Genomic DNA, 26,260 nt, shown 5'->3' with positions numbered 1-26,260 from the left:
CCTGGGTGAACAGTATAAAAAATTGAATAAATCTGAATAAATAGTTTCAATAAGGTTGACCAAGTTACTGAAATTCTAAATCCAAAGTATTGCTGTTCTTTTTTTTCTCCTATTTTTTTCCTGCCCCTCTGGCTGTCATTCTGCAGGGAGTCCCCGCGCTGACGTCTTCTTCTCTACTGGTCCGCCCACACAGGAAGAGAAGAAAATGTAAAAGGGGCGGGACCGGCAGAAAAGGAGAAGACGGAGTTGCAAGCCTATTTTTATTCCCGTCTGGTTGTCATTCAGGGATCTCAAAGTCCCTCCTTGAGGGCCGCAATCCAGTCGCATTTTCAGGATTTCCTCAATGAATATTCATTGAAGCAGTGCATGCACATAGATCTCATGCATATTCATTGGGGAAATCCTGAAAAACCGACTGGACTGCGGCCCTCAAGGAGGGACTTTGAGACCCTAAACTAAAGGGAGTCCCCGCGTTGACGTCTTCTTCTCTGCCGGTCAGCCCACACGGGAAGAGAAGAGCATGTAATAAGGGGCGGGACCGGCAGAGAAGGAGAAGACGGCGTTGTAGGGGACTCCAGTAAATGCATAGCAGGAGCTGTGGCAATCAAAAAAGAGGAGGTCTGCTGTTAAGGTGGACCAGGATCCTGGGAAATCGCGCTGCAATTTTACCAGGGTCTCAATACAAGTCTATGAGGATCCTGGAAATCCTGCAAATCCTGGTTTTTACCCAGACCCTCTTCGCTATTATAGCTGCTTAGAACCCAATTGCTCCTTGTGTCAGCTGTGCGCACGCGAGATCCGCAATTCCGTTTGTCTCTTTGGTATCCTAGCAACCAAGACTTGGACACGCAGTGGGTGTACTTGTCTCCAAGGCAACGGTAACGGCGCCGTTGTCGGTGCAACGTGTTTGTGGCTGGGCTGGAGTTCTTTTCGTCACTAAAACAGCGTGGGTCCTTTCATGTCTACACCGAGCAACTGCGTGAGTCCAGGTAACGTCTGCCCGATTGCTAATTTAGGGGAGCTGAATTTTGGGAAGCTGAAGAGAGTTTGTTGTGAACGAGAACTGTTTTATTGATTAAACATGAAGCCGAGAGAAAAGAGAATAAAACAGCTTTCTCTCTTATAGTGTAATAATATAGGAATGGTTCATTGGAAAATTTTTGCTGCAATGTGAGCACTGCTGTGCTATGGGAAATCGGATTTTTGAGAGACTTAATCAGAATATAGAAAGTGGCTTTCCCAACATATGGCAAATTATAGATTTTCTAGTAAAAATGAATAGGTCTTTTTCTCGTACCCAGTCTAGCAGAATAATTCTTTTTTTTTTTTTTTTTTTTTTTTTTTGGGGGGGGGGGTTGAGAACTCTTCGAAGACAAAAAAATCTACAAAAATCAATTTGAATTGGGAGCAGCACCCAAGGCATTCGGAAAACATACCTCTACCATGTCTTCTTGAAATCGTTCTGTGACGTGGATCTCCATGTGTAAATAGTAACTGGAGCAGTCCTGAGAAGAGGGTTGTGTCCCTATACTAGCAAAGTTAGAGAAATTTTAATATTTTGATGATATCAGCAATGTGAAAAGTGGTGCAGCCTGGAACATGAAAGTATTTCTTTACCTTCAGAAATGGTGCTGCAGGATTGACAGATAGGCCTGACTCCCTATGAGGGTTGGTGCTGAGGTTCATAGCTAGTGTTGGGATCAGGCCACAGACCTTTCCCTGGCTGAGCTCAGAGTGGCAAAGCCCTCTGTAGTATTGAGCATCACCAACAGGATTTCCTCAGGCACCAGAGTCTTGCAGGGGCCTCTGAGTCTGTCTTCACTTCTGTACTCCTCTGGCTTCCCCTTACTGAGGTCAAGTTTCAAGTTTATTTACATTTGATGGATCGCTTATTACAATATCTAAGCAATGTACAAATTAAAAACCAACAGATTGTGGTAATACATTTAATATGGTGGGACAAGACACTAGACAGAGGATTTGGACATACATGAATGAGTAGGTAAGAGGGGAAAAAGTTACAATTATAATATTCAGTGAAATTACATAAAATGGGAAGCACATTAGGTAAGAATGGAATAGATATATAAAAAATTTTAGTTGGTTATTATAAGAATGTAAGAAAATGGAATATGTTTATCATAAATCAAATGCATCTTGAAATAAATATGTTTAGAAAATTTTTTTTAAAGAAGTGATATCTTTTTCAAGTTTAATATAATTTGGAAGGGCGTTCCACAAGGAAGGTGCCACTACTGAGAACATATCATTTCTTCTTGTGCCGATGACCCTCAAAGACGGGATTGAAAGCAGATTCAATGAAGATGATCGTAAAGAGCGAGAAGAATTATATGGGACAATCATTTTTGATATGAATTGAGGCTCATTAAAGATTAATGTTTTATAAACCAAGAATATAACTTTAAAGGTGATTCGATGAGATATAGGGAGCCAGTGTGATTTAATAAAAAATGGGGTTACATGATCATATTTTTTTGCTTTATGAATTAGTTTGATTGCGGTGTTTTGGATTATTTGAAGCCGTCTCTTTTCTCTCTGACCAAGAAACAAAAGAAAAAAAAGAGGATTTTAAACTTTAGGCTGTGGCTCCTTTAAAACCAACATGGAAAGCAAAGGTAATGAAATTACACCATTTACTAGCAGACACATCCCAGGTGATCTTATTCGGGGTGGAAGACCCAGGGTATCTTTTCAGGCCACAGCTTCTGAGATTGCAGTTCTGGCAGGTAGGAGATTTGGGGGTTATGTGAACTGGTGCGTTAACACCATTGCCAGTTCTACTGCCTCCTCTGTGATGGAGATAAGCAGGCTGTAGTGCTGTGAGTCTCTGGGAAGTAGCAAGTGGAATCCTGGGCAACAGAGCACTGTAGTGAGTTCTTTTTAGTGGGAATGGTGACTCTCACATGATATCATTCAGGCCAGGCTTCAAATCTCTTGTGTCCTGAAGATATTTCTTCATCCTGGAAGGAGGGGGGGAGGGGGTTGTCAGAGGCTGGAGGTGGCCTCAAATGTCCCCTAACAGGACCTTGGGCCACAGTTTTTTCAGACCTTTTCTGAGAGACTTTGAGTAGTGCTCATTGATCTTCAGGCATCTTGGCAGGCGGAGGAACCTCATGCAGTTTTGTGATACTCTGGATTAATAGTAGGGTCCTCTTGGAGTCCTTTGACCCCAAACTGCCCAGGTGCATTAGTGGTGGAAGGCTGGAAAAAGGGGCCTATTTGCCTTCCTCCTCCTGAGAGGAAATCTTGGGGTGGGGGGGGGGGGCTTAGAGGACAAAGGCACCTTTTCCATCAAAGTAGTCCACACTTGAGCCCTGGGAACTTTCCTCTGGATGGGTGGGAAATGAGTACCCAATAGTAAGGCTTTTCAGAAGGTGCCATTGTCAATCTTATTCAACATTTTCCTGTCCCATCTGTTAAGTCTGGGCCAATCCCTTGGGCTTACAATATAAGTTTACGTAGATGACATCTAAATTCTCTGCCTTTTGGACACCTGCGACCTCCAAGAGATCTCATTAGTTAATAGTAATCTCACTCAGATTATAAGATGGTTTACTCAACATTGTCTTCTGAACTTGGGGTGGATTTGGTTTAAATCATGGTTTTCTATAGAAAGACTCAATCTTGCTGGCATAATCTTACTACTGTAGACACTCAGTTAACCAGCAATTCATAGGGATTGGTAGATGCCGGATAAATGTAGTTTCTGGTTGCTTGAAAGTTACTATTAAAAATAGACCTAACTAATACTATACCCCATACTGTGCCATACCACAAACTGTTGCAGACAAACTACCAGGCATGTGGTAGGCAAAGTGTGGGTGTAATCAGGTATGGCATGCCAAGTTTACACTTAAATTTCCACCAGAAATTGATTTTCTTTTTCTTTTTATTTAAAACTAGTCTTTAAGCCGTTACATTAACGGGTGCTAGAATAGATGTGTCTGTCTGTCTTTCTTTGTCTCTCTCTCTCTCTCATTGGCTGCTGTCTTTCTTTCTGTCTCTCTCTCTCCTTGGCCGCTGTCTGCCTGTCTTTCTGTCTCTCCCTCTCTCCTTGGCCGCTGCCTGTCTTTCTGTGTGTCTGTCTGTCTTTCTGTCTCTCTCTCTCCTTGGTCGCTGTCTGTCTGTCTCTCTCCTTGGACGCTGTCTGTGTGTCTGTCTGTCTTTCTGTCTCTTTCTCTCTTTATCGTTGGCAGCTGTGTGTCTGTCTGTCTTTCTGTCTCTTTCTTTCTTTCTCTCTCTCTCCTTGGCCGCTGTTTATGTGCCTTTCTGTCTCTTTCTCTCTCTCATTGGCCGCTGTGTGTCTGTCTTTCTGTCTCTCTCTCCTTGGCCGCTGTCTGTGTATGTTTCTGCCTCTTTTTCCTTGGCCACTGTTTATGTGCCTTTCTGTCTCTTTCTCTCTCTCTCATTGGCCGCTGTCTGTCTATCTTCTTGGCCACTGTCTGTGTGTCTGTCTGTTTGTCTTTCTATCTCTTTCTCTCCTTGGCTGCTGTCTGTGTATGTTTCTGTCTTTTTCTCTCTCTTTCTCCTTGGCCGCTGTTTATGTGCCTTTCTGTCTCTTTCTCTCTCTCATTGGCCTCTGTGTGTCTTTCTTTCTGTCTCTTTCTTTCTCTCTCTCTCTCCTTGGCTGCTGTCTGTGTATGTTTCTGTCTCTTTCTCCTTGGCCACTGTTTATGTGCCTTTCTGTCTCTTTCTCTCTCTCTCATTGGCCGCTGTCTGACTATCTTCTTGGCCACTGTCTGTGTGTCTGTCTGTTTGTCTTTCTATCTCTTTCTCTCCTTGGCTGCTGTCTGTGTATGTTTCTGTCTTTTTCTCTCTCTTTCTCCTTGGCCGCTGTTTATGTGCCTTTCTGTCTCTTTCTCTCTCTTTCATTGGCCGCTATGTGTCTGTCTGTCTTTCTGTCTCTTTCTCTCTTGTTGGCCGCTGTCTGTCTCTCTATCTACTTGGCCGCTGTCTGTGTGTCTGTCTGTCTTTCTATCTCTTTCTCTCGGCTGCTGTCTGTGTATGTTTCTGCCTTTCTCTCTCTCTCTTGGCTGCTGTTTATGTGCCTTTCTGTCTCTTTCTCTCTCTCTCCTTGGCCTTGTCTGTCTCTTTCCTTAACTCTCTCCTGTTCCCTGCCTGCGCCCCGCTCCCCTTCCTTTGACCGCCCCCCCCCCCAGCCCATCCCACCCCCTCTGCGGCAGTGCCACCAGCCTCCAACAATTCCTCATCCTCGACCCGGAAATTCACCCAGAGGGGAGAGTGGAGGCAGAGGAGAAGGCTTGTGCGATCACGGAGCGGCAGTAGTTGTGGCCTTCCCTCCCCCAGCTCCGTAGCTCGGTCGCCACCACCGCTTCCTTCTCTCCCTGATGTCGGCTCCCAATGTGCGCACGTGCCACACTCTGCAACATTTCTCTGCCGACCACAGAGCGACGGAGCCACAAAAATTGAAGTGCGCATGTGCGCTAAGGGTATTATTATCTTAGATATTACAGTATTTCTTTGATTTTTTTTCTGGTTGATTGAGAGTTCTGGTTGCTTAGTTCCAGTTAACAGAAAGTCTATTGTATTTACAACCAGATGAAGGTTTCAGTTTTTGAAAAATAACTTTTCAGATTAGTTTTACAGTTATACGAGGATCATTTCATAAATAATGCACACTATGTTTTAAAATTTACATGTTTTATTTATTTATTTTTTTCAAGTATTTCTTTACAATCCTTCAATATAGTCTCCCTGCTTTGCAATGACTGAGTCCCAATGTCTGGGAAGCTTTATTATTCCATCCAAGACACTGTTTTAGTTCAGTTGCCGAATGGCTCGGGTACCGGCGGAAGAAAGCTCTTCCAAAGATGCAAAATGATGTCCATGCATAGGTTGTTTCAACTTTGGTAGAGGTCAAAGTCTGGTGGTCTCATGTCTGGATTGTAGGGAGCATGAGGTAACACCTCCCAGCCGTATTCGTGTAGTTATTCAATGACATTCCCTGTGTGTGGGTTAGCGTTGTCGTGAAGACTTAGTGGCCCAGCCAAGAGCAACTGAGGTCGGGTTTTGTGCATTTTTCTGCGCTTTTTTTTGCAAAAAATCAAGATAATACACTGCTGTGACACTTCTTCCACATGGAACTTTGTGGTGATGATGCCTTCATAATCATAAGCAAAAATAATCATTTGTTTGACTTTTGAGCTCATCAAAACTTTTTTGGTTGTGGGGAAGATGGAGTTCTCCACTTGTCATTGAAAAACTACGCGAATATGACTGGGAAGTTTTACCTCATGCTCCCTACAGTCCAGATGTGAGTCTACCAGACTTCGACCTTTTTCCAAAGTTGAAACGATCTATGCGTGGACATCGTTTTGCATCTCTGGAAGAACTTTATTCCGCTGGTACCCGAGCCATTCGGCAACTGAACAAAACGGTGTCTTGGATGAAATAATGAAGTTTCCCGGATGTTGGGACTCGGTCATTGCAAAGCAGGGAGACTATATTGAAGGATTGTAAAGAAATATTTGAAAAACAAACAAACGTAAATTAAAAAAAAAATAATAAAATAGTGTGCATTATTTATGAAATGACCCTCATATAAAAAAATTACTGATTTGGTTGGAAATACATAGATGAAATACATATTTCACCTCACAATAATTTCATCTATCTCATAATAGGTTAATCATTCATATTTGGATAACTTTTCTGCTGTACTTTATTGAAAGGAGAAAAATAACACTTTGTAACACTATTTTTGTTCCTGGGCAGGAAATATAATTTCCTATTTGCTCATGCCTAAAAAGTATAGAAAATGTCTATTATTTCCATAAAACTTTGCTTTTCTGACCAGGATAGTCAAATTTTGCAAGTTTTCATCTTCTCATTCTTATAAAGTCATAAAAAGTAACATATGAATCACAATTAACATATATTTATATTGAAGTTATACAAAGATAACCACAGAATATTTAAAATTGAGTAGTTTTGTGATTAGACTACTGTAACACTAGTCCTCTGATCTAAGATATTACTGTTGCATCTTCAACTAGCTCAAAATGTAGCGGTAAGACTCGTATACGGATTATGAAAATTGGAACACCTACACCTAGATTGGATAGGCCGTTCAGGTGTTTATCTGCTGTCATTTACTATGTTACTATATGGAACTACATTGGTTGCCCATAACCGCAAGGATCAAGTTTAAATTAGGCATCACTGCCTTTAAGATCTTAAGAGGGAATGCCCCCACCTACCTAACAGAGTTGGCCACCCTACTCCAGGGAGCCTCTAACAGATATTCCACCAGAAATCTTTTCCACTTAAAATTCCCAGCTTGCAACAATATAAAGTCTACCAGGAAATTTACCTTATCAATCCAATATCAATTAGCAAAATGCTGGAACTAACTACTGCTTACACTATAATCTTGTGCAAATTATTTCGGCTTCAGAAATCTTTTTAAAGCATTTGTCTACCAAGGCAGGGAGCCAACCGTGAAGTAATTGAATGGCATTTGTAAAAGGCTATTTTTAAACTGTCTAATGCAACTTCCGAGACAAAACGAATAGCCAACAATAACCTACTTGTACTAGTAACTGTGTATTTATAACTACAACCTAAATTCCCCCCCTTTTTTTACAGAACCTCGCAAGAGGTTTTTAGCGCTGTCTGGCTCGCTGGATGCTCTGCGCTGCTCCGATGGTCATAGAGTTCCTATGAGTGTTGGAGCAGTGCAGAACATTCAGTGCACTGGCCAGCACTAAAAATCTCTTGTGCAGTTTTGTAAAAGGGTGTGTGTATTAATTGTACTGCTCTACCTGTACCAGCAACCATATTGAATGTCCATGTCAAACTGTCCAACCTTGAACAGAATAGATAAAGGCGGAACATATAACATATATAGTAAATCACTTTCATGAATAAGCAACCAGATGTAGTCTCCCCATCATGTTCTCATTACATTTTCCTTGGTAGCAGTGTTTGAAGTCCAGTATATCCTGGTGGAAGTGCTCACATTGTTCCTCTGAGTATGCTCCCATGTTTTTCCTGAATGTCCCAAGATGAATATCAAGGACACGGACCTTGAGAGACATCCTGCAGCCCATTTTATTTATTTATTTATTTAGCACCACATATCCAGCAATTCTATGTGGCTTACATAGTATAATATAAATCTAATAATAGGCAATTGGAACTTTCCTATATGTCCAAAAGGCTCACAATCTAGCTAAAGCACTTGAATAAACATTTACTTACATACTAAAGATATAACAAAAGAAAAAAAGAAACAAAAATTCATAAATAACCCCAAAAGGGATAAAACAAAATAGGAAAAATTAAACCCCAAAAAACAAAACAAGAGAAAGTAAATACAAAATTAACATATTTCAAACAGTACAAATCAATGTCACTGAACTAGGCAAGATCATCTCTTCAGCAGCTGCGAGCCAAGGTCATGATGCAAAAAAACCCAAAACACGCCGTCCGATCCCTGAAATTATATCTACCTCACCAGAAAAGACTCCATCCTCTGTCCTCAACAGTATCAGGAACAGGCAAGAAGGGCTGCAGCATCCTAAATCCAAGCCCGCCATGGATTACCAAACTCGGCAGACTTTGTGGTGGGACCGACAGTGCCAGCAGACTTCATGACACCAACATCAGGCAGTTGTAAATGAAGAGTCAATAGTAACACGAAATCACTCCTTCAGTACATTCCACATTCTTCTTGTGCATATTAAATGATCATTTTAAAGTTCAAAAAATATATGCTGAGAGACACAGAGGCAAAAACAAGGGGCAAACCCCAAGAATATCGCCTCACCACCCAGTCATTGCATATAGTTCAATAAATGTAGAAATAACTTTCTTCGCTGCCAGCAAGCAGTTAAAACAGTTCTTATGCCACTATGAATCTGTTAATGAAAGACTTATCTTAGCCGGGGATTCCGACGCGGCCCATTTCGATCCTGCGTCAGGGAACCGAATATATTTGTGGTCAAAAATTTACTGGGTGGTACAGTCTCAAAAATATAGGAAGACGTTTCCAAAAGGCTAGTTCTCAACTCTCTTTAATTACTCTAATAGATAAGAGTACCAAGGTTTTGGTTTCCCCATTTATTTGTAAATGAAGAGTTGGCATGGAGCAGCAGTGTGCCGCCCTCAGCAACAGCGCTGAACCCCAGGTGGAGGGAGGGGCGAAATCAGCTGTGATCCTCCAATGCAGGACCTAACGCAAGCAGTGGTATCTACAGCGCAGCCACTCAGTGGAAGATGAAAAGAGTCAGCACGGTGCAAAGCAGGGCAGAATCGGGATCCAAATTCACCAGCTGCTCCACTCATAGCCATAATGTTGGCCTCCAAAAGGGAGAAAAAGAGAGCTTCGATCCTCCCACGATCTTCACCCCACAACAAAGACAGGTAGGAAGAGCCTCGGCTAAAGATCAACAGTTCAAGGCCTCCAGGTTAATCGAACTATTAAACTGCAGTTCTATAACGGCCGAACTCAGTAATTCAAAGGTGTTAGTAAATATCTGACTCATCCAGCGTAAAATTAAAAGTGAAACAACATAAAAACTAAAAATAAAGCAGATGAAAAAAAAAACAACCCAGAGTAAAAAAGGAAAAAGAAAACTAAAAATTGAAAAACAAATGAGTGAGGCACTGAAGCCCAGGTCTTAATCGGACACCATCTTGGGATGTTTTACTGTAATTCTTCACCAGATTCTGAATCGACTACATGTAGTTTTTCTGCCTGATTGCTCAGGAAGCCCTAAACTACTGCTACAAAGCTGTTCCAAGCTGCTTTCTCCTTCCTAGTTAGCTTCTTGGGAAAATCTCCCTAATATCTTCTTAAGCATCTGACCCTATTTAACTCGCCCAAGTTTTAAGTTTCCTGTCCCTTCTTTGTCCCTCCTCTCCTTCCTTCTACCCTGACCCTTCCCCCTTCCCCCTTCCTTTCCTCAAGTTGCCTAGAGCTTGTATAGGTTTGCGCGACTCACAAATATTAGATTAGATTCTAGGATATTCTTTGTCTGTGGTCCGATGAAGACACCAGCTTTGACTTTTGCCTCAGACAGATTAGGGAAGTTGACGAAGGCTGCTAACTCCTTATCTAGAGCTCTGACAAATTGTTTCATTAGGCCCAGTTTGATGTTCAGTGGTGGCATCAGCACCTTCTAGAGGTCCACCAGTGGTTTCCATTTGCCGTTGCTCCTGGATGGGCTATCAGTGGGTTACAGGTGATTCCAGTTGCCTCAGATTAGTCACATTGTGGCAGAAGTAGAACCCATCTTTAGGGGTGAAAAAGGTGAAAAAAGCTTGGTGATGTTTCCTCTGATCTGGGACTTGTACACTTTTATCCAACAAGTTCCACTGCTTGAGCCTAGACGTCAAAAGCTTGGCATTGGACTTGGTAAGACCAAGATCTCTGATCAAGTCGTTGAGGTCTTTTTGGTTTGGTGGTATGGGTTTTTCTCATCAGTTGCATCACTGATATTGTAAATTAGATCTACATCTATGTTGAGTAGCTCTGGCATTAATATACTGGAATGTTCTGGCTGTACACCTGTTATACTAATGGCATGGATAGACAGACTTTATCTGCTTTTCTTTTTTGTAAGTTTCTGTGTCGTCATAATCTTCAAGTCTTTGCCTCTATCTGCTAGTAAGGGGACATCATCCTTAGGTCTGGACCAATGTTCCCTCTAAGGATTGATGAGGTGTGTGCAAAAAAAAATATGCATGAGCGACAAATTACATACTCCACAAATTTATGAGCAGGCGCGGAGGACGCATTTTTAAACAATTGTAGTTTATCCTTGTACTCCTTATGTATTTTTAATCATCTATGGATATGTTTGTATGTTTATTGTTCAAATGGTTTTATTTATTTCCCCAAATTTATTTTTGTTATACGCATTGAAAATATTTGATATTGCGTTTAAATCAAAATCTCAATAAACTTGAAACGAGTGCCCGTGAGATTGTGGGATGGTTAAATACTCAAAACTTAGAAGAATAACAATTTACTTAAAGTTTTTGCTTCGCCAGCTTTCTGGTGTCTTTACATACAGTGGCGTACCTAGCATATGTAACACCCGGGGCACATCAATTTTTGGCACCCCCCCTCCCCATCTGTACGAAAAACATGATTTTTAGTAACAAACCATGTCACACATGAGTACCTAGGAAAAGGCAGCATCTTATATATTGCAGTGAGCAGTACATCAATACACCCATTGTAAAACTAAACAAGCCAGACCAGCACAGATCAATCCTACACCGTCAATCCTAATAGAAAACCATGTCTTTCGAACACACAGAACACAGAAAACACCTTCGCCTAGTATGGAATATGTCATCATAAACTAACCCCTCCCACTTTTACAAAACTGTAGTGTGAATTTTAGCTACGGAGGTAACAGTGCTGACGCTCATAGAATTCTGAGCATCAGAGCTGCTACCACCACGGCTGGCGCTAAAAAACGCTCCACAGTTTTGTAAAAGGGGGGATAAAATAGAAATACACAACTTTTACGCTCTAGCTCAGGGGTGCCCAAACTTTTTGGGCTTGCGAGCTACTTTAAAATGACCAAGTCAAAATGATCTACCAACAATAAAATTAAAAAATACAAAGCACACTATACGCTGAGAAAATGTTAATTATCATTCCTATTCTGGGTTTTTTTCAAAGAGGTCAAGGCAGATGACTCTATGCATTGTCACCTCAGTAACAACCATACAAAAATAGACAAATATACCCCCCTTCCTTTTTATTAAACCACAATAGCAGTTTTTAGCGCAGGGAACTGCGCTAAATGCCCAGCGCTGCTCTCGACGCTCATAGGCTCCCTGCGCTAAAAAACACTATTGCGGTTTAGTGAAAGGGGGCCATATTGTAAAATATAGACAGCAGATATAAATTCAGCCACATTTTGATCCCTAAATTTAAAATAAAATCATTTTTCCTACCTTGTCTGGTGATTTCATGAGTCTCTGGTTGCACTTTCATCTTCTGACTGTGCATCCAATCTTTCTTCCCTTCTTTCAGCCTGTATGCTTCCTCTCCTCCAGACCTCATTCCCTCCCCAAACTTTTTCTTCCTCTCTCCTTGCCCTTTATTTCTTTTTTTTCCTCTTGATGCCCCCTTTCTTTTTTTCTGTTTCCCTTCTGTCTCCCTGCCTGCCCCCTTTCTTTCTCCTTACCCTCCACAAAGCCACCGCCGCAACCATCGGGGGGAAACAGGCCCAAAGCCACCGCTGCAACCATCGGGGGAAACAGGCCCCCAAACCACCGCTGCAACCATGGGGGGGAAACAGGCCCCAAATCCACCGCCGCGGCTGCCCCAAGCTCTCTCTGCTTCCCCCGACGTCAATTCTGCCGTCGGAGAGGAAGTTCCGCCCAGCAAGGCAGCGATTGGCTGGCCCGAACTTCCTCTCCGACTGCAGCCTTAGGGGAAGTGCACAGCCGGAGCGGAACCCCCCCCCCCCCTCCTTGGTAGCCACTGAAAACGTGGCAGCGGCTCCTCTCATGAAGTCCGATGCAGTCGGGGATCTTGAGAGGAGCCGCCGCTGCATCTTTCAACTTTGGAAAATACAGGCTGCCGCTTCCTCTCACCTCCCTCGAGTGAGCGACAGGGGAAAGCGTATGAGCGACGCCACTGAAAATAGTGAGCGATCGCTCATGCGCTCACCTTAGAGCGCATGTCACTAGTGTAGCAGGATTCGAGGAAAGGAAGTTTACCATAATAAGTAAGAATACATTTCATTTGGTTTCTATACCTGAACAAAATAAAATCTAATATGCTATTTTTATTCTTCTATTAGGTTTTGTGTGCTAAGGTTAACATTTGAACATTATCTGGTACCATGGGAGTGACATTGTCAAGAGCAGCACAATGGACTACTGCTGGTTTTGGAGCTGGGAAACTGGAAATCACCCCTTTGAATGAATCTCTTCTAAATGACATTATTAATTATGTGGAGAATTTCAGCAGAAAACATCCTCAAGAAGCCACATTTGTTTTCCGAGAACCATTAGAATGGACTACAAGTATGAATCCTTTAGTGTTTGAATCTGGTTATGAAACTAGGTGAGTGCAAGTTAACAGTTATAAAACTTTAAAGTTAATTTAGTTTAGATGTTTGTAGATTATAAGGTTATTTTAAAAACATCTACACCTGCAAATAGTATAATTCACACATGCAGATTATAGAAAGTTGCTATTTACCTGCTGGGATTCATAAAAGCGAAGGAGATGTGTTGTGGGTGTGGTATGAGTTGGGCAAAGCATAAGTTTCCAGTTTTACAATGGGAATGTACACATAAGGGAAGAGATTCCTGCATCAGTTTTTATACCTACTCTGAAACATAGAAACATGATTGCAGATAAAGGCCAAATGGCCCATCCAGTCTGCCCATCCACAGCAACCACTATCTCTTTCTCTGTCCAAGAGATCCCGTGTGCCTATCTCAGGCTTTCTTGAAATCATACACAGTCGGGGGGGGGGGAAGAGGGGGAAAGGGGGAGTGATGTCACCAGCTGGAATGGTCGGCTGAGAAAGAAGCTCCATATGCCTTCCTGTAATTAAGCACCCCATCGCACTTCTTAGCAGGCTAAATTCACTCCCGATCTCCTCTGGTGTCCGAAGTCTCCCGGGCTCATATCGAGTGGGTTGAAACCCGGACAATGGCGGTGAACACTTCAAGAGTTCACTTTTATCCCTAGCTCCCAGGCACGCAACAAAATGGCGGTGTGTACAGAACAGCCAGTGGCGCTGACAGCGGACCCAAGTATAGAAACATAAAAACATAGAAACATAGAAATAGACGGCAGATAAGGGCCACGGCCCATCTAGTCTGCCCACCCCAATGACCCTCCCCTACCTTTCTCTGTGAATAGATCCAACGTGTCTATCCCATTTGGCCTTAAAATCAGGCACGCTGCTGGCCTCAATAACCTGAAGTGGAAGACTATTCCAGCGATTAACCACCCTTTCAGTGAAAAAGAATTTCCTGGTGTCCCCGTGCAGTTTCCCGCCCCTGATTTTCCATGGATGCCCCCTTGTTGCCCCGGGACCCTTGAAAAAGAAGATATCTTCTTCCACCTCGATGCGGCTCGTGAGATACTTGAATGTCTCGATCATGTCACCCCTCTCTCTGCGTTCCTCGAGTGAGTACAGCTGCAACTTATCCAGCCGTTCCTCGTACGGAAATCTTTGAGTCCCGAGACCATCCGGGTGGCCATTCTCTGGACCGACTCCAGTCTCAGCACATCCTTGCGATAATGCGGCCTCCAGAATTGCAGACAGTATTCCAGGTGGGGCCTCACCTTGGATCTATACAATGGCATAATGACTTCAGGCTTACGGCTGACGAAACCCCTGCGTATGCAACCCATAATTTGTCTTGCCTTGGATGAAGCATGCTCCACTTGCTTGGCAACTTTCATATCCTCACTGACGATCACCCCAAGTATGGGAATGGATTAAGGTGAGGTTATCACACGAGTGCCGGACCCGATGGAGGAAGTGCGAGCCATGCTGTACGAGATCCGAGCAGATGTTAAAACAATGCGGGAAGAGCTCTCTACTCTGGCTGCAGAACTCAGAGGAGAAATCTTGGAGCTGGGGCAGCACGTGAGTGAAACTGAAATACAAGGAACAAGAGCAGGTGACTCTTTACTAGATGCCCGTGCAAGTGAGATGGCAACTCAACAATCCTATGTTCTTGATAAGCTTAAGGATCTTGAAAATAGAAGCCGCTGCTCCAACCTGCGGATCCGGGGAATACCAGAACACGGGGATTACTCTGATTTCACTAGGGTAGTTCAAGAGATTGCCAGCATGGTATTTTCTATGGAGGCTGCACCCAGGCCTCCAGATTCAATCCAACTAGAACGAGCCCATCGAGTTCTATCAGCCTTGCAAGGTAATAAATCTCGGGACATAATAGCATGCTTTACGAATTACAAACTAAAAGAGGAAGTGATGAAAGCAACAAGGGCTCGTGATAATATTCAATGGGACACTTATGATGTTGAGCTGTACCAGGACTGGGCCTCCATAACACTACATCACAGAGCTGAGTTGTGACCCTTCTTACTTAGCCTGCGAGAGAAGCACATCAAGTATAGATGACGGTATGTTCTATTGGGCAGGGAAATTATGAACTATCCGGTCTTTGGACGAAACATCTACACAATTTCCTGCAGAGCATTTAGCCGACAAGGACCATGTTCGTGGGGAACCGCCAGGGAGAATCCAGCCAGAGGCTTCCCAAATCCCGAAACTGAGATGGCAGCAGACCACTAGAACAGGTGGGCGATTGGCCAGGCAGATGGCCAGAAATAAGTTGTCTGAGGATCCTCAACACAAGCAGACTGGGAAACCAGCTTGAGATCCAGACCCCTTGGATAAGAGAATGATACTTTGAGCACTTCTGCTGTCGGCTGGCAGCGGAACAGGGGGAAGTTTTCTGAACTCCAAGGAGCTCTGCTTTAGAGGTCAAACAAAGGGGCCCAGTCCCTTGTGCATACCTAATTTGGTTGAATGTTTGATTGTTATTTGCAATGTTATAGATTTTGGAGTTGTATTGCATTGTGAATCTACCTTGCTGGGAGGCATACGGGTGCAGCTTCCCCCCTCTAAGTATAACGGGCTTGTTTAATCCAGGGCCTAGCCATAATTGTTGGTTTTGGGGGGTAGAAAGGGGAGGGAGGGTGAGGAGTGGGCTGGGAGGGTTGGGACGGGGGGGGGGATGTTTAGGAAGGATGATGAGGAATGGTGGGGATGGGAGGCGGAGAGGACTTGATAGCTTGACCAGGGCCTTGTTTCTTTATTTTTCTCTTCTCTCTTTTCCTAAGGTGTCTGCTCTTTAACCACTGGTATGAATGGCTAGAGAGGGGACATACTTGAGGTTCCTGACTTTGAATGTCAGGGGGCTCAACATACCCACTAAGAGGCGCTTGCTTTTTAAAGAACTGGCTCGACTTAAGGCCCATGTAGTATTTGTGCAAGAAACACACTTTTGGGTTAAATACGAATACTTGCGGCAGCATGGAGGATTTCCTCACCAATATTTGGTATCTAATTACATTACATTACATTAGTGATTTCTATTCCGCCATTACCTTGCGGTTCAAGGCGGATTACATAAAGGATCTATGTGGCCATTTCCAGAGGAATTATTGAATAGATAGATTGGTTCGTAGAGATGAGGTGGTTCTTGTGGCATTAGATTGTTTTGGAGAGTAGAGAGGCGTTAGGTTGGTTTTGATTGTTGGGTATCAGGGTTTTTTTTAAAATAGTATGATTTTTATTTCTTTTCTAAATGTTCTGTAGTCTGGGGTCATTATCAGCAAAGTAGAGAGCTGGTGGTCTAATCTCGCTGCTTGTGTGGCCAGGAGGCATTGTACAGTTTTCTCTGATTGGGGAGTATGTGAATGGAGCGTTGGTTCTTCTTTGTCTGGTTGAGGTGGTTCTAATCAGGCCAATATAAAGTCCCGAGGGATTGGCATATTGTTTGCAAAGGGTATTCTGGTGCAGGCTCTTCGCATGGCTCAAGAGACAGAGGGGAGATATCTCTTTCTAGTAGTACAGCTTGGAGAAGTGGTATACACATTACTTAATATTTATGCGCCTAATGAGGAGCAACGGGAGTTTTATCAGAACATAGACACTCTTCTGCAGTCCTGGGCAGAGTTGACCCTTATTGTAGGGGAGATTTTTAACTTGACTTTAGACCCGCGCTAGATAACTTGACATTGCTGATAACATATGCACATACTGATAGAGAAAGTTTGCACTCGGGATTACGTCATTGAGGGCTAGTGGACTTGTGGAGGCAGATACATCCAGGTGAGAAAGAGTATACTTATTTTTCGCCTTTACATGACTCCTATTTGCGAATAGGTCTGTGGTTGGGGAGGCCGCTCTTTTGTGGGACTCACATTCATGTCATATCGCATCTAGTGTGCATTCTGATCATTCACCAATTCTCCTAACACTTACTGGAGGTATGGAGCGGTGACCGAAACCGCCCTGGCGATTTCTGGAAGCATTGCTGTCTGAATCGACACACACTGAATCTATAGAGAATGCCATAGTAGAATATTTGCAATTTAACGATTTGGAAGAAACTCTGCCGATTATAGTGTGGGAGGCCCTCAAGGTAGTCCTTAGAGGAAAGATAATAGCTCTGAGCGCACATATAGGTCATACTAGGGCATTGGAAGAACATTCTGTTAGGGAACAGATGGCCTTGCTGGAAAGTAAAGCAATTGCAGGTGTCACCAGAGGAGAGAGAGCAACTACATGCATTGTGGCAGTGATTGAAAACTATAGAACTAGATAAATTAGTGGTTGACTTACAGCGCGTAAACCAAGAATATTTTGCTTTTGGGGATAAGGTGAGCCGGTTACTGGCCCATAAACTTAAAAAACAGGTTGAACGCTATACGATCTCTGTTCTCTCATTGGGTACAGGCTAGAAACTTACCTCCTCTAGGAAGATTGGGAAAGCATTTTGAGATTACTATAAAACACTGTATCAACGGGAGGATCTTATGTCACTGGGAGAGGTATTTGGATTAGATTCCTCTTCTGAGGTTATCTGATGGAGATGCAAGTTTGCTCTCATTGCCGATTTCAACTGAGGAGGTGTACTTCCTCTGGGTACTTCACTAGGTTTAGATGGCTTTACTAATGGATTCTATAAAAGTTTTAAGGACCTCTTAAATCCTATAATGACTAAGGTTTTCAATACATTGGGGTCAGAGTCACAATTACCTTATTCTTGGTGGCTAGCTGCAGTGACCTTGTTTTTGAAGCCAGGAAGACCAGTGGACCAGTGTGCATTATATCGTCCCATTGCAGTACTAAATTCGGATTATGTTTATGTTTATTTTGTGTATGTTTATTAAAAACTTGTATACCGCATAACAGCCTAAAAGGATTACAAAATCTTTTCCAAAATCTTAGCATTGAGGCTTCAACCGCTTATGCCATGCCTCATTCAGGATAGGATATGCCTCATTCAGGATATACCATGCCTCAGGCAGGTTTCATATGTCAGCGCCAAATGTTTGGCAATATCAAGTCGGTCTGTCACTTGATTTGTTATGCCTGTGACCAACAAACACCTTCTCTAATGTTATCTTTGGAAGCAAAAAAGGCGTTCGAAGGGGTGAGTTGGATATTTGTTTTTCAATTGCTTAAGAAGTTGGGCTTTCAGGCCCAATTTTTAGTCTGGATCAGATTACTTTATATAGCACCGCTCTCCCGATTCAAGATCAATGGCTTTCTCACAGATCCATTAGAATTAGAGAGGGGTACCCACCAGGGTTGTGCACTGTCACTGCTTCTTTTCACACTTTCCATTGAACCATTGGCTTGTATGGTATGAACTCAAGAGAGTATTTGAGGCCTCTCAATGGTGGTGGTGGTGGTGAGGGAATACAAAATTTTATTATTCGCAGATGATGTGTTATTGTTTGTTAGTGAACTGGAGTCATCCCTTGCATCTTTGATGGTAGTGTTGGATAACTATGGAACGGTAGCAGGATTTAAGGTTAACATGACTAAATCTATGATCCTCAACATTAATCTAGAATATTCACAGGTGCAGAATCTTCAGCTACGATTCTCTTTTCAGTGGGTCTCAAAACATCTTTCATATCTAGTTGTTTATTTAACTGCAGACCCAGCTGACTTGTACAAGTTTAATTATCCATAACTTGTGGACTCTATCATGATAGAGTTGGATCGCTGGGAGGGGCTTGACCCTGGGATGGCTCGGCCAGATAGCAGCAGTCAAAATGATGCTTTTACGCAAACTACTCTCTTATTTCATGGCCCTTCCAATAGTTTTACCCAGGGAATTTTTCCATACCCTTACGTGTAAAGTGTTTACTTTTATATGGCAGAAGAGACCACCACGGGTACATCGAGCCTTGTTATATCAACTGAAGCACAGGGGAGGGATGGGGGTTCCATGCTTTATTCTTTACTAAAGGGCAGCTCTATTGCAAGAGCTTGCTGCTTGGACTAATTACGCTAGTAAGCCCTGGATGTGTCTGGAACAGGCAGTCTTTCCTGACCTATCACTGTAGCGATTGCCCTGGGCGCCTTTATCCGTATTACGTGTCCATCTCTCCACACCAAATCCGTTCTTGCAAGCCATTCTTCAAACGTGGTATATTATACAGAGGCAAATGTTCTCTGACCGTAAATATTTTCTTAGCACCCCTATTCATTTTACTCCTAATTTCTTCCCTGGAAGGGAAGAACCAATTTATCGGCAATGGGTCCATGCGGGGTTGTGAACTTTAGGCCAAGTCTGGCAAGATTAGGGGCTCCTCTCCTTTGAAAGTTTACAAGAGGAATATGGCCTATGGGACAAAGATTCTTTTGTATATACACAACTGTGCATGTTCTTGGGGCGGCAGGCATTTTGGGAATTAAGCTTGGGTGAGACTTTCCTAGGACAGGCTATTCATAAGGGCCTGGGGCGGGATGAGATTTCCAGGCTTTATTTAGCACTTTTATATAGAGAAGCACCCCAAGATTCATATAGAGAAGCTTGGGAGAGAGAACTAGGATGGGAATGGGATGGATCTCTCTTTTCTCTCCCTCTGTCTGCTAACATGATTGAAAACAGTTATAAGATCTATTATCGTTGGTACCTGATCCCCAGCATATTGGCTAAGATATATGGCCATTCTGATTCTCGATGCTGGAGAGGTGATTTTAATCATATCTGGTGGGACTGTCCCTTGGTGTGGGTTTTGGTATAGGGTGGGTCAACATTTGGTAGATATCACAGGGAAACATTTTCCAGTATTACCTGCTTCTTGCTTATTGAATAAGTCATCTCCTGGTTATGATCCCTATGAACACAGACTGGCGATTTTTATATTTACAGCAGCAAGAATGACTTTGGCATGCCTGTGGCGCTCCACGAGGCTCCCTGATTGAGCGGTGCTATTGAAAAGACTTGATCACATACAATTGATGTTTAAACTTACGGATATACGCAGGAAAACTTTGCCTCTTTATCATAAAACTTGGGATATGTACATTGCTTGGAAAAAGAGTAAGGGGAATGTATAGAGCTTATTTGGAAATGAGAGTCAATCCTTTTTCTTCTTCTCTACCCACTATTTTAAGTTCTTGTAAACCGTGTCGAGCTCCATTCTCATGGAGATGATGCAGTATATAAACTTAAGGTTTAGATTAGATTAGATTAGATTAGTAAGGTCCTATAAATCTGTTCTGTGGGCCGGGATGGGAGGGGTGGGCTGTTTTGTGTCTGTTGGGATATTTCTTCTGTATTTGAGTATGGTTTGAAGTATTGATGCTGTATGTTTAAAATTTCAATAAAGTATTTAAAAAAAAAAGAAATTGGACAGTCTCTCTGTCTCCACCACCTGTACTGGGAGACTGTTCCACACATCTACCACCCTTTCTGTAAAAAAAGTATTTCATTAGATTATTCCGGAGCCTATCACTTCTTAACTTCATCCTATGCCATCTCATTGCAGAGCTTCCTTTCAAATGAAAGAGACTCGACTCATGCGCATTACATCATGTAGGTATTTAAACATCTCTATCATATCTTCCCTCTCCCACCTTTCCTCCAAAGATGTTACCAGCATCATCTCCTCCCTTGATGTCGGACGCCATTCCTACATCCAGTAGACCACCTAAGAAATCCTCTACTACCCCATCAATGCCACAGACATTTTCTGTATCGAGTCACTTGATACATGCCAAGCGTTGATGCCAGCGATCTCCTTTAGTGCAGACGATGTCACCTTGGGGTTGTGCATCGAGATCACCAACCCCTAGATGCCCTGCAGCACCGATGGTACTGGCTGTTGAGCCAGCAGTATCGGTACAGATCTTCTGAGAACAGCTAAGGGAGACCTTCCTGAAGGAGATCAGAGACATCTTAAGGCTGCATGCAGCACTGCTTCTAGTCCTACTTCCTTTGGTACCGGCCTAGTCTGAGCATGGCACACAAGGGTCCAAGGGTACTGATGCTAGTTCTGCATCGAAGCATCGATGGACATCAACATCGGAGACCGATGCTCCTCCTAAAAGCAGACAAACATCTCCCGTTACTGGTTCTTTATCACCTCGATGCAAGCATGATACCGATTCCACTTTATCTCGATGTCAGTTCAAAGTTTCTCCCTTACATTGAAGTAAGTCCAGTTCTGCATCAAAGCATTGATGGACATCAATACTGATACTCCTCCTAAGAGCAGGCGAACATCTCCCGATACCGGTTCTCTTTCGCCTTGACGCAAGCATGGTACTGATTCTCCTTCACCTCTATGTCAGTCCAAAGTTTCTCCTTTACATCGAAGTAAGTCCAGATCTTCTCACTCTCGACATCATTTCCATGAATCCCGTGGATGGGATGCAAACATACCAGGATACAATCTTTTTAGGAAGGACAGAGATGGTCAAAAAGGTGGAGGAGTTGCTCTCTATGTAAAGATCGATATCCAAGCAACCGAAATGCAAGGGACCTGGAGAGAGGAAGAAGTGATATAGATCACTCTGAATAGAGAATATGGAATTTCTATCTACATGGGTATAGTCTACAGACCTCAGATTCAATCACAGCAAACTGATAAGGATCTGATTGTGGATATCCAAAAGTTTGGAAGGAAAGAGGAGGTACTGCTGTTGAGAGATTTCAACCTGCTGGATGCGGACTGGAATGTTCCGTCTGTGGAAACAGAAAGAAGTAGGGAGTTTGTGGATACCTTTTAAGAAGCTCTGCTCAGACAAATGGTGACGGAACCCACAAGGGGAAAAACGATATTGGATCTAGTCCTCACAAATGGAAAGAGTATCTCTAATGTTCGAGTGGGTGTGCACCTGGCAAGTAGCGATCATCAAACTGTTTGGTTTGATGTAACGGCTAAAGTGGAGAGTGGCCGAACGATACTTAAAGTCCTAGATTTCAAACGTACGGACTTTAATAAAATGGAAGAGTACCAAAGAGCTGTTAGGATGGGAGGGCATAAATGAAGTGGAAAAACAGTAGTCTAAGCTGAAAGGAGCGATGAAAATGGATATGGACCTTTATGTGAAGAAAATAAATAAAAACAAGAGAAAAAGAGCTAGCGTTTGTGAAATATAAAAAACCCCAAGAAGAGGAGTGCAGAAAGGACTACTGGGTTAAACTGAAAGAAGCCAAGAGAAATACGTCTGGCGAAAGTGCAGGCAGAAGAACAAATGGCTAAAAATGTAAAAAAGGGAGACAAAATTTTTTCTGATATATTAGTGAAAGGAGGAAGTTGAAAAATGGAATTGCTAAACTAAAAGATGCTGGGAATCGATATGTGGAGAGTAATGAGGAAAAAGCAAACGTGCTAAACAAATACTTCTGTTCTGTGTTCACGAAAGAGAATCCTGGAGAAGGACCGAGATTGTATGGCAAAGTAACGCGAGATAATGGAGTAGATTCTGTGCTGTTCACGGAGGAAAGTGTTTATGAACAACTTGAAAAACTGAAGGTGGACAAAGCGATGGGACCAGACAGGATCCGTCCCAGGATACTGAGGGAGCTCAGAGAGGTACTGGCGGGTCCTATTAAAGACTTATTCAATAAATCTCTGGAGACGGGAGTGGAGGTTTGGAGGAGAGCGGATGTGGTCCCTATTAACAAAAGTGGTCACAGAGATGAAGCGGGAAACTACAGGCTGGTAAGCCTCACTTCAGTTGTTGGAAAAATAATGGAAGTATTGCTGAAAGAAAGGATAGTGAACTTCCTAGAATCTAATGGGTTACAAGATCTGAGACAACATGGCTTTACAAAAGGTAAATCGTGCCAAACAAACCTGATTTAATTTTCTGATTGGGTGACCAGAGAACTGGATCGAGGAATTATGCCAGATATAATTTACTTAGATTTCAGCAAAGCCTTTGATATGGTTCCTCATAGGAGGCTCTTGAACAAACTTGAAGGGCTGAATAAGTTAGGACCCAAAGTAGTGAACTGGATTAGAAACTGGCTGTTGGACAGACGCCAGAGGGTGGTGGTTAATGGAAGTCGCTCGGAGGAAGGAAAGGTGATAGCGGAGTCCCTCAGTGTTCGGGGCTGGGGCCAATCCTGTTCAATATATTCGTGAGCGACATTGCTGAAGGATTACAATGAAAAGTTTGCCTTTTTGCGGATAATACCAAGATTTGTAACAGAGTAGACACCGAAGAGGGAGTGGAAAATATGAAAAAGGATTTGCAAAAGTTAGAGGAATGATCTAATATCTGGCAACTAAAATTCAATGCAAAGAAATGCAGAGTAATGCATTTGGGGATTAATAATTGGAAGGAACCACATATGCTGGGAGGTGAGAGGCTGATATGCACGGATGGGCAGAGGGAGCTTGGGGTGATAGTGTCTGAAGATCTAAAGGCAAAACAAAAGTGTGACAATGCGGTGGCTGCTGCCAGAAGGATGCTGGGCTGTATAAAGAGAGGCATAGCCAATAGTAGGAAGAAGTTTCAAGTTTTATTAAGATTTGTTATCTACTTAATATCATATTTCAATGTGTATAACATTTTTTAAAAAGGGGAGGACAAAACAAAACATTGAATACAAATTAAATACGTTCTAATACAAATTATATACGTTCTAATACATAACTGGTACAGAAGGCAAGGGGGATGAACTACAATCTTTAGAAAAAGAAAAGAAACATTTAAGGAAGAACACATTTGGTGGGAACACATAAGAAAAAAAAAGAAAAGAAATAAAAAGGATAATTTTGCAACCTACTCGTGGGATTGATTAAGGTCTAAAAGATTTAGTGATTGGTAAATTATACTTTCTATGAAGGTGTTGATGCTCCTGTACAGGTGAGGCCCCACTTGGAATATTGTGTTCAGTTTTGGAGACCGTATCTGGTGAAGGACGTAAGAAGACTTGAAGCGATCCAGAGGAGGGCGACGAAAATGATAGGAGGTTTGCGCCAGAAGACTTATGAGGAGAGACTGGAAGCCCTGAATATGTATACCCTAGAACAGGGATGTCAAAGTCCCTCTTCGAGGGCCGTAATCCAGTCGGGTTTTCAGGATTTCGCCAATGTATATGCATGAGATCTATTTGCATGCACTGCTTTCAATACATATTCATTGGGGAAATCCTGAAAACCCGATTGAATTGCGGCCCTCGAGGACCGACTTTAACACCCGTGCTCTAGAAGAAAGAAGGGACAGAGGAGATATGATTCAGACATTCAAATACAGTGGAACCTCGTTTGTGAGTAACCTGGTTTGCGAGTGTTTTGCAAGACGAGCAAAACACTCAGCATACTTTTGCCTCGCAAACCGAGCATGTTCTGGTGTACGAGCACCTCCCCGCCACTCTAACCGGCATCGCACCCCCCCGAACCGGCATCGCAACCCCCCCCCGCGAACGCCCCCCGCGAGAACCGCAAAGCACCCCTGTGCTGAAGTTTCAAGTTTATTAGCATTTGATGAATCGCTTATATAAGATTTCTAAGCAATGTACAGTTTAAAAGCCACCAGGTGGTGGTCTCACATACAATTTGAACGAGTTAATCGTAAGACAAACAATATAAATCAAAAGGCATTATAACAGTTGAGTTAAGGACAAACATGAGTGAATAGGAAAGGAGGGGAAAGTTACAATATCATTATCTGTTGAAATTTACATAAAAGGGAAAACACAATAAGGAGCGAAGGGGATTGGTGAGTTTAATAGTTACAACAAAATGTAAAAAAATTAAGGTGTGCTATATTACGTATCAAACGCGTCTTGAAATAGAAAGGTTTTTAAAATTTTCTTAAAGGATAAAAGATCTTTTTCATTTCTAATATAGTTTGGTAGGGAATTCCATAATGTAGGGGCCATAACGGAAAATATATCATTTCTTCTTGTGCCAATAATTTTCAAGGAGGGAATTGATAATAAGTTTGAGGAGGATGATCGTAAAGAGCGTGAGGCATTATATGGGATAATCATTTTTGACATAAATTGTGGTTCATTGAAAATTAGTGTTTTATATACCAAAAATATAATTTTAAAGGTAATTCGGTGGGAAATGGGAAGCCAATGTGATTTAATCATTAATGGTGTGACGTGATCATATTTTTTCGCTTTATGGATTAATTTTATTGCAGTATTTTGAATTAACTGAAGTCGTCTTTTTTCTTTCTGAGTTATGTTGATTAAGAGAGAGTTACAATAATCAATTTTGGATATGATCAGAGAGTGGACCAGAATATTGATCGATTTAGAGTCTAGGAAAGTGGAAATTGAACGGATAAGACGTAATCTATGAAAGCATGATTTAACTATTTCACTGATACGACTGTGAAATGATAAGTCTACGTCAACTATAACTCCAAGGATTTTCAGTTTAGGTACAGATTCCAGAGGGGTGTTGTCTAGAATAAATGATGAAATTGGTGTTAAGTTTCCTTTCCAGGTAAAAAACATGGTTTTAGATTTTTGAATGTTCAGAGCCAGCTTGTTACAATTTAACCAGTCTTTTATTAATTCTAGTTTTTCATTAATGGCTTTTATTTCTTCATCTTTTTCTGGGTTGAAGGGATGTAAGAGTTGAATATCATCTGCGTAGGAAAAAGATGTAAAGCCTAGTGATTGCGAGATGGTGATAAGAAAATGTTAAATAAAAGAGGTGACAGTATTGATCCTTGCGGCACTCCATAGGTTGAGGTGTAATTTGAAGAATAGACGTCATTGAATTTGACTCGGGAGGAACGGTCTGATAGGAAGGAAGTTAACCACTTTAGAACTTGACCACCTATGCCTAATGATTTCATCCGATTTAATAAGAGTTCGTGGTCAATTGTATCGAATGCGGCAGATAAATCTAATGAGAAAAGGGCTACAGATTTGTGATGGTCAAGAAAGTAATGGATATTTGTTACAAGACCGATCATTGAGTATTCTGTACTGTGATGTTTTCGAAAACCTGTTTGGTTAGGGTGAAGGGCGTTCGAAGATTCAATAAAATCTGAGAGTTGTTCGAAGACTAGTTTTTCAGTGAGTTTCATTAGAAAAGGTAAGTTGGAGATAGGGCGGTAATTAGAGGTATCGTCTTGACTAATTTTATAGTTTTTTATTATTGGTGTGACAATTGAAGTTTTCCAAGAGATTGGAACAGTTGCAGAGAGCAAACTGTTTTGGATAAGAGAGAGAATAAAGGGGCCGAAGTGGTCAAAAAATTTCTTTAGATAAAATGGGGGGATAATTTCTAGTGGAG

At 42.3% G+C, this 26,260-nt stretch overlaps 1 protein-coding gene across 3 annotated transcripts in view; it reads left to right on the top strand.

The window, feature by feature from the left end:
* Positions 1-562: 562 nt before the first annotated feature.
* ARMC4 (armadillo repeat containing 4) overlaps positions 563-26,260 on the top strand; it is a 378,797-nt gene continuing 353,099 nt past the window's right edge. Inside the window, exons 1-2 of one of the 3 annotated variants that reach the window (XM_033931435.1) lie at positions 563-989; positions 12,816-13,081. In XM_033931435.1, coding sequence (XP_033787326.1) covers positions 12,858-13,081 — 224 coding nt within the window. In that variant the 5' untranslated portion in view covers positions 563-989; positions 12,816-12,857. Of the gene's footprint in view, positions 990-2,567; positions 2,637-12,815; positions 13,082-26,260 lie in introns of those variants that run through there. The other 2 variants (XM_033931436.1, XM_033931437.1) reach the window with 2 other exon arrangements.

Source organism: Geotrypetes seraphini, chromosome 2 (genome assembly GCF_902459505.1).
Source record: "Geotrypetes seraphini chromosome 2, aGeoSer1.1, whole genome shotgun sequence".
Lineage (NCBI taxonomy): Eukaryota > Metazoa > Chordata > Amphibia > Gymnophiona > Dermophiidae > Geotrypetes > Geotrypetes seraphini.
This window is presented reverse-complemented; position numbering and strand designations above follow the sequence as displayed.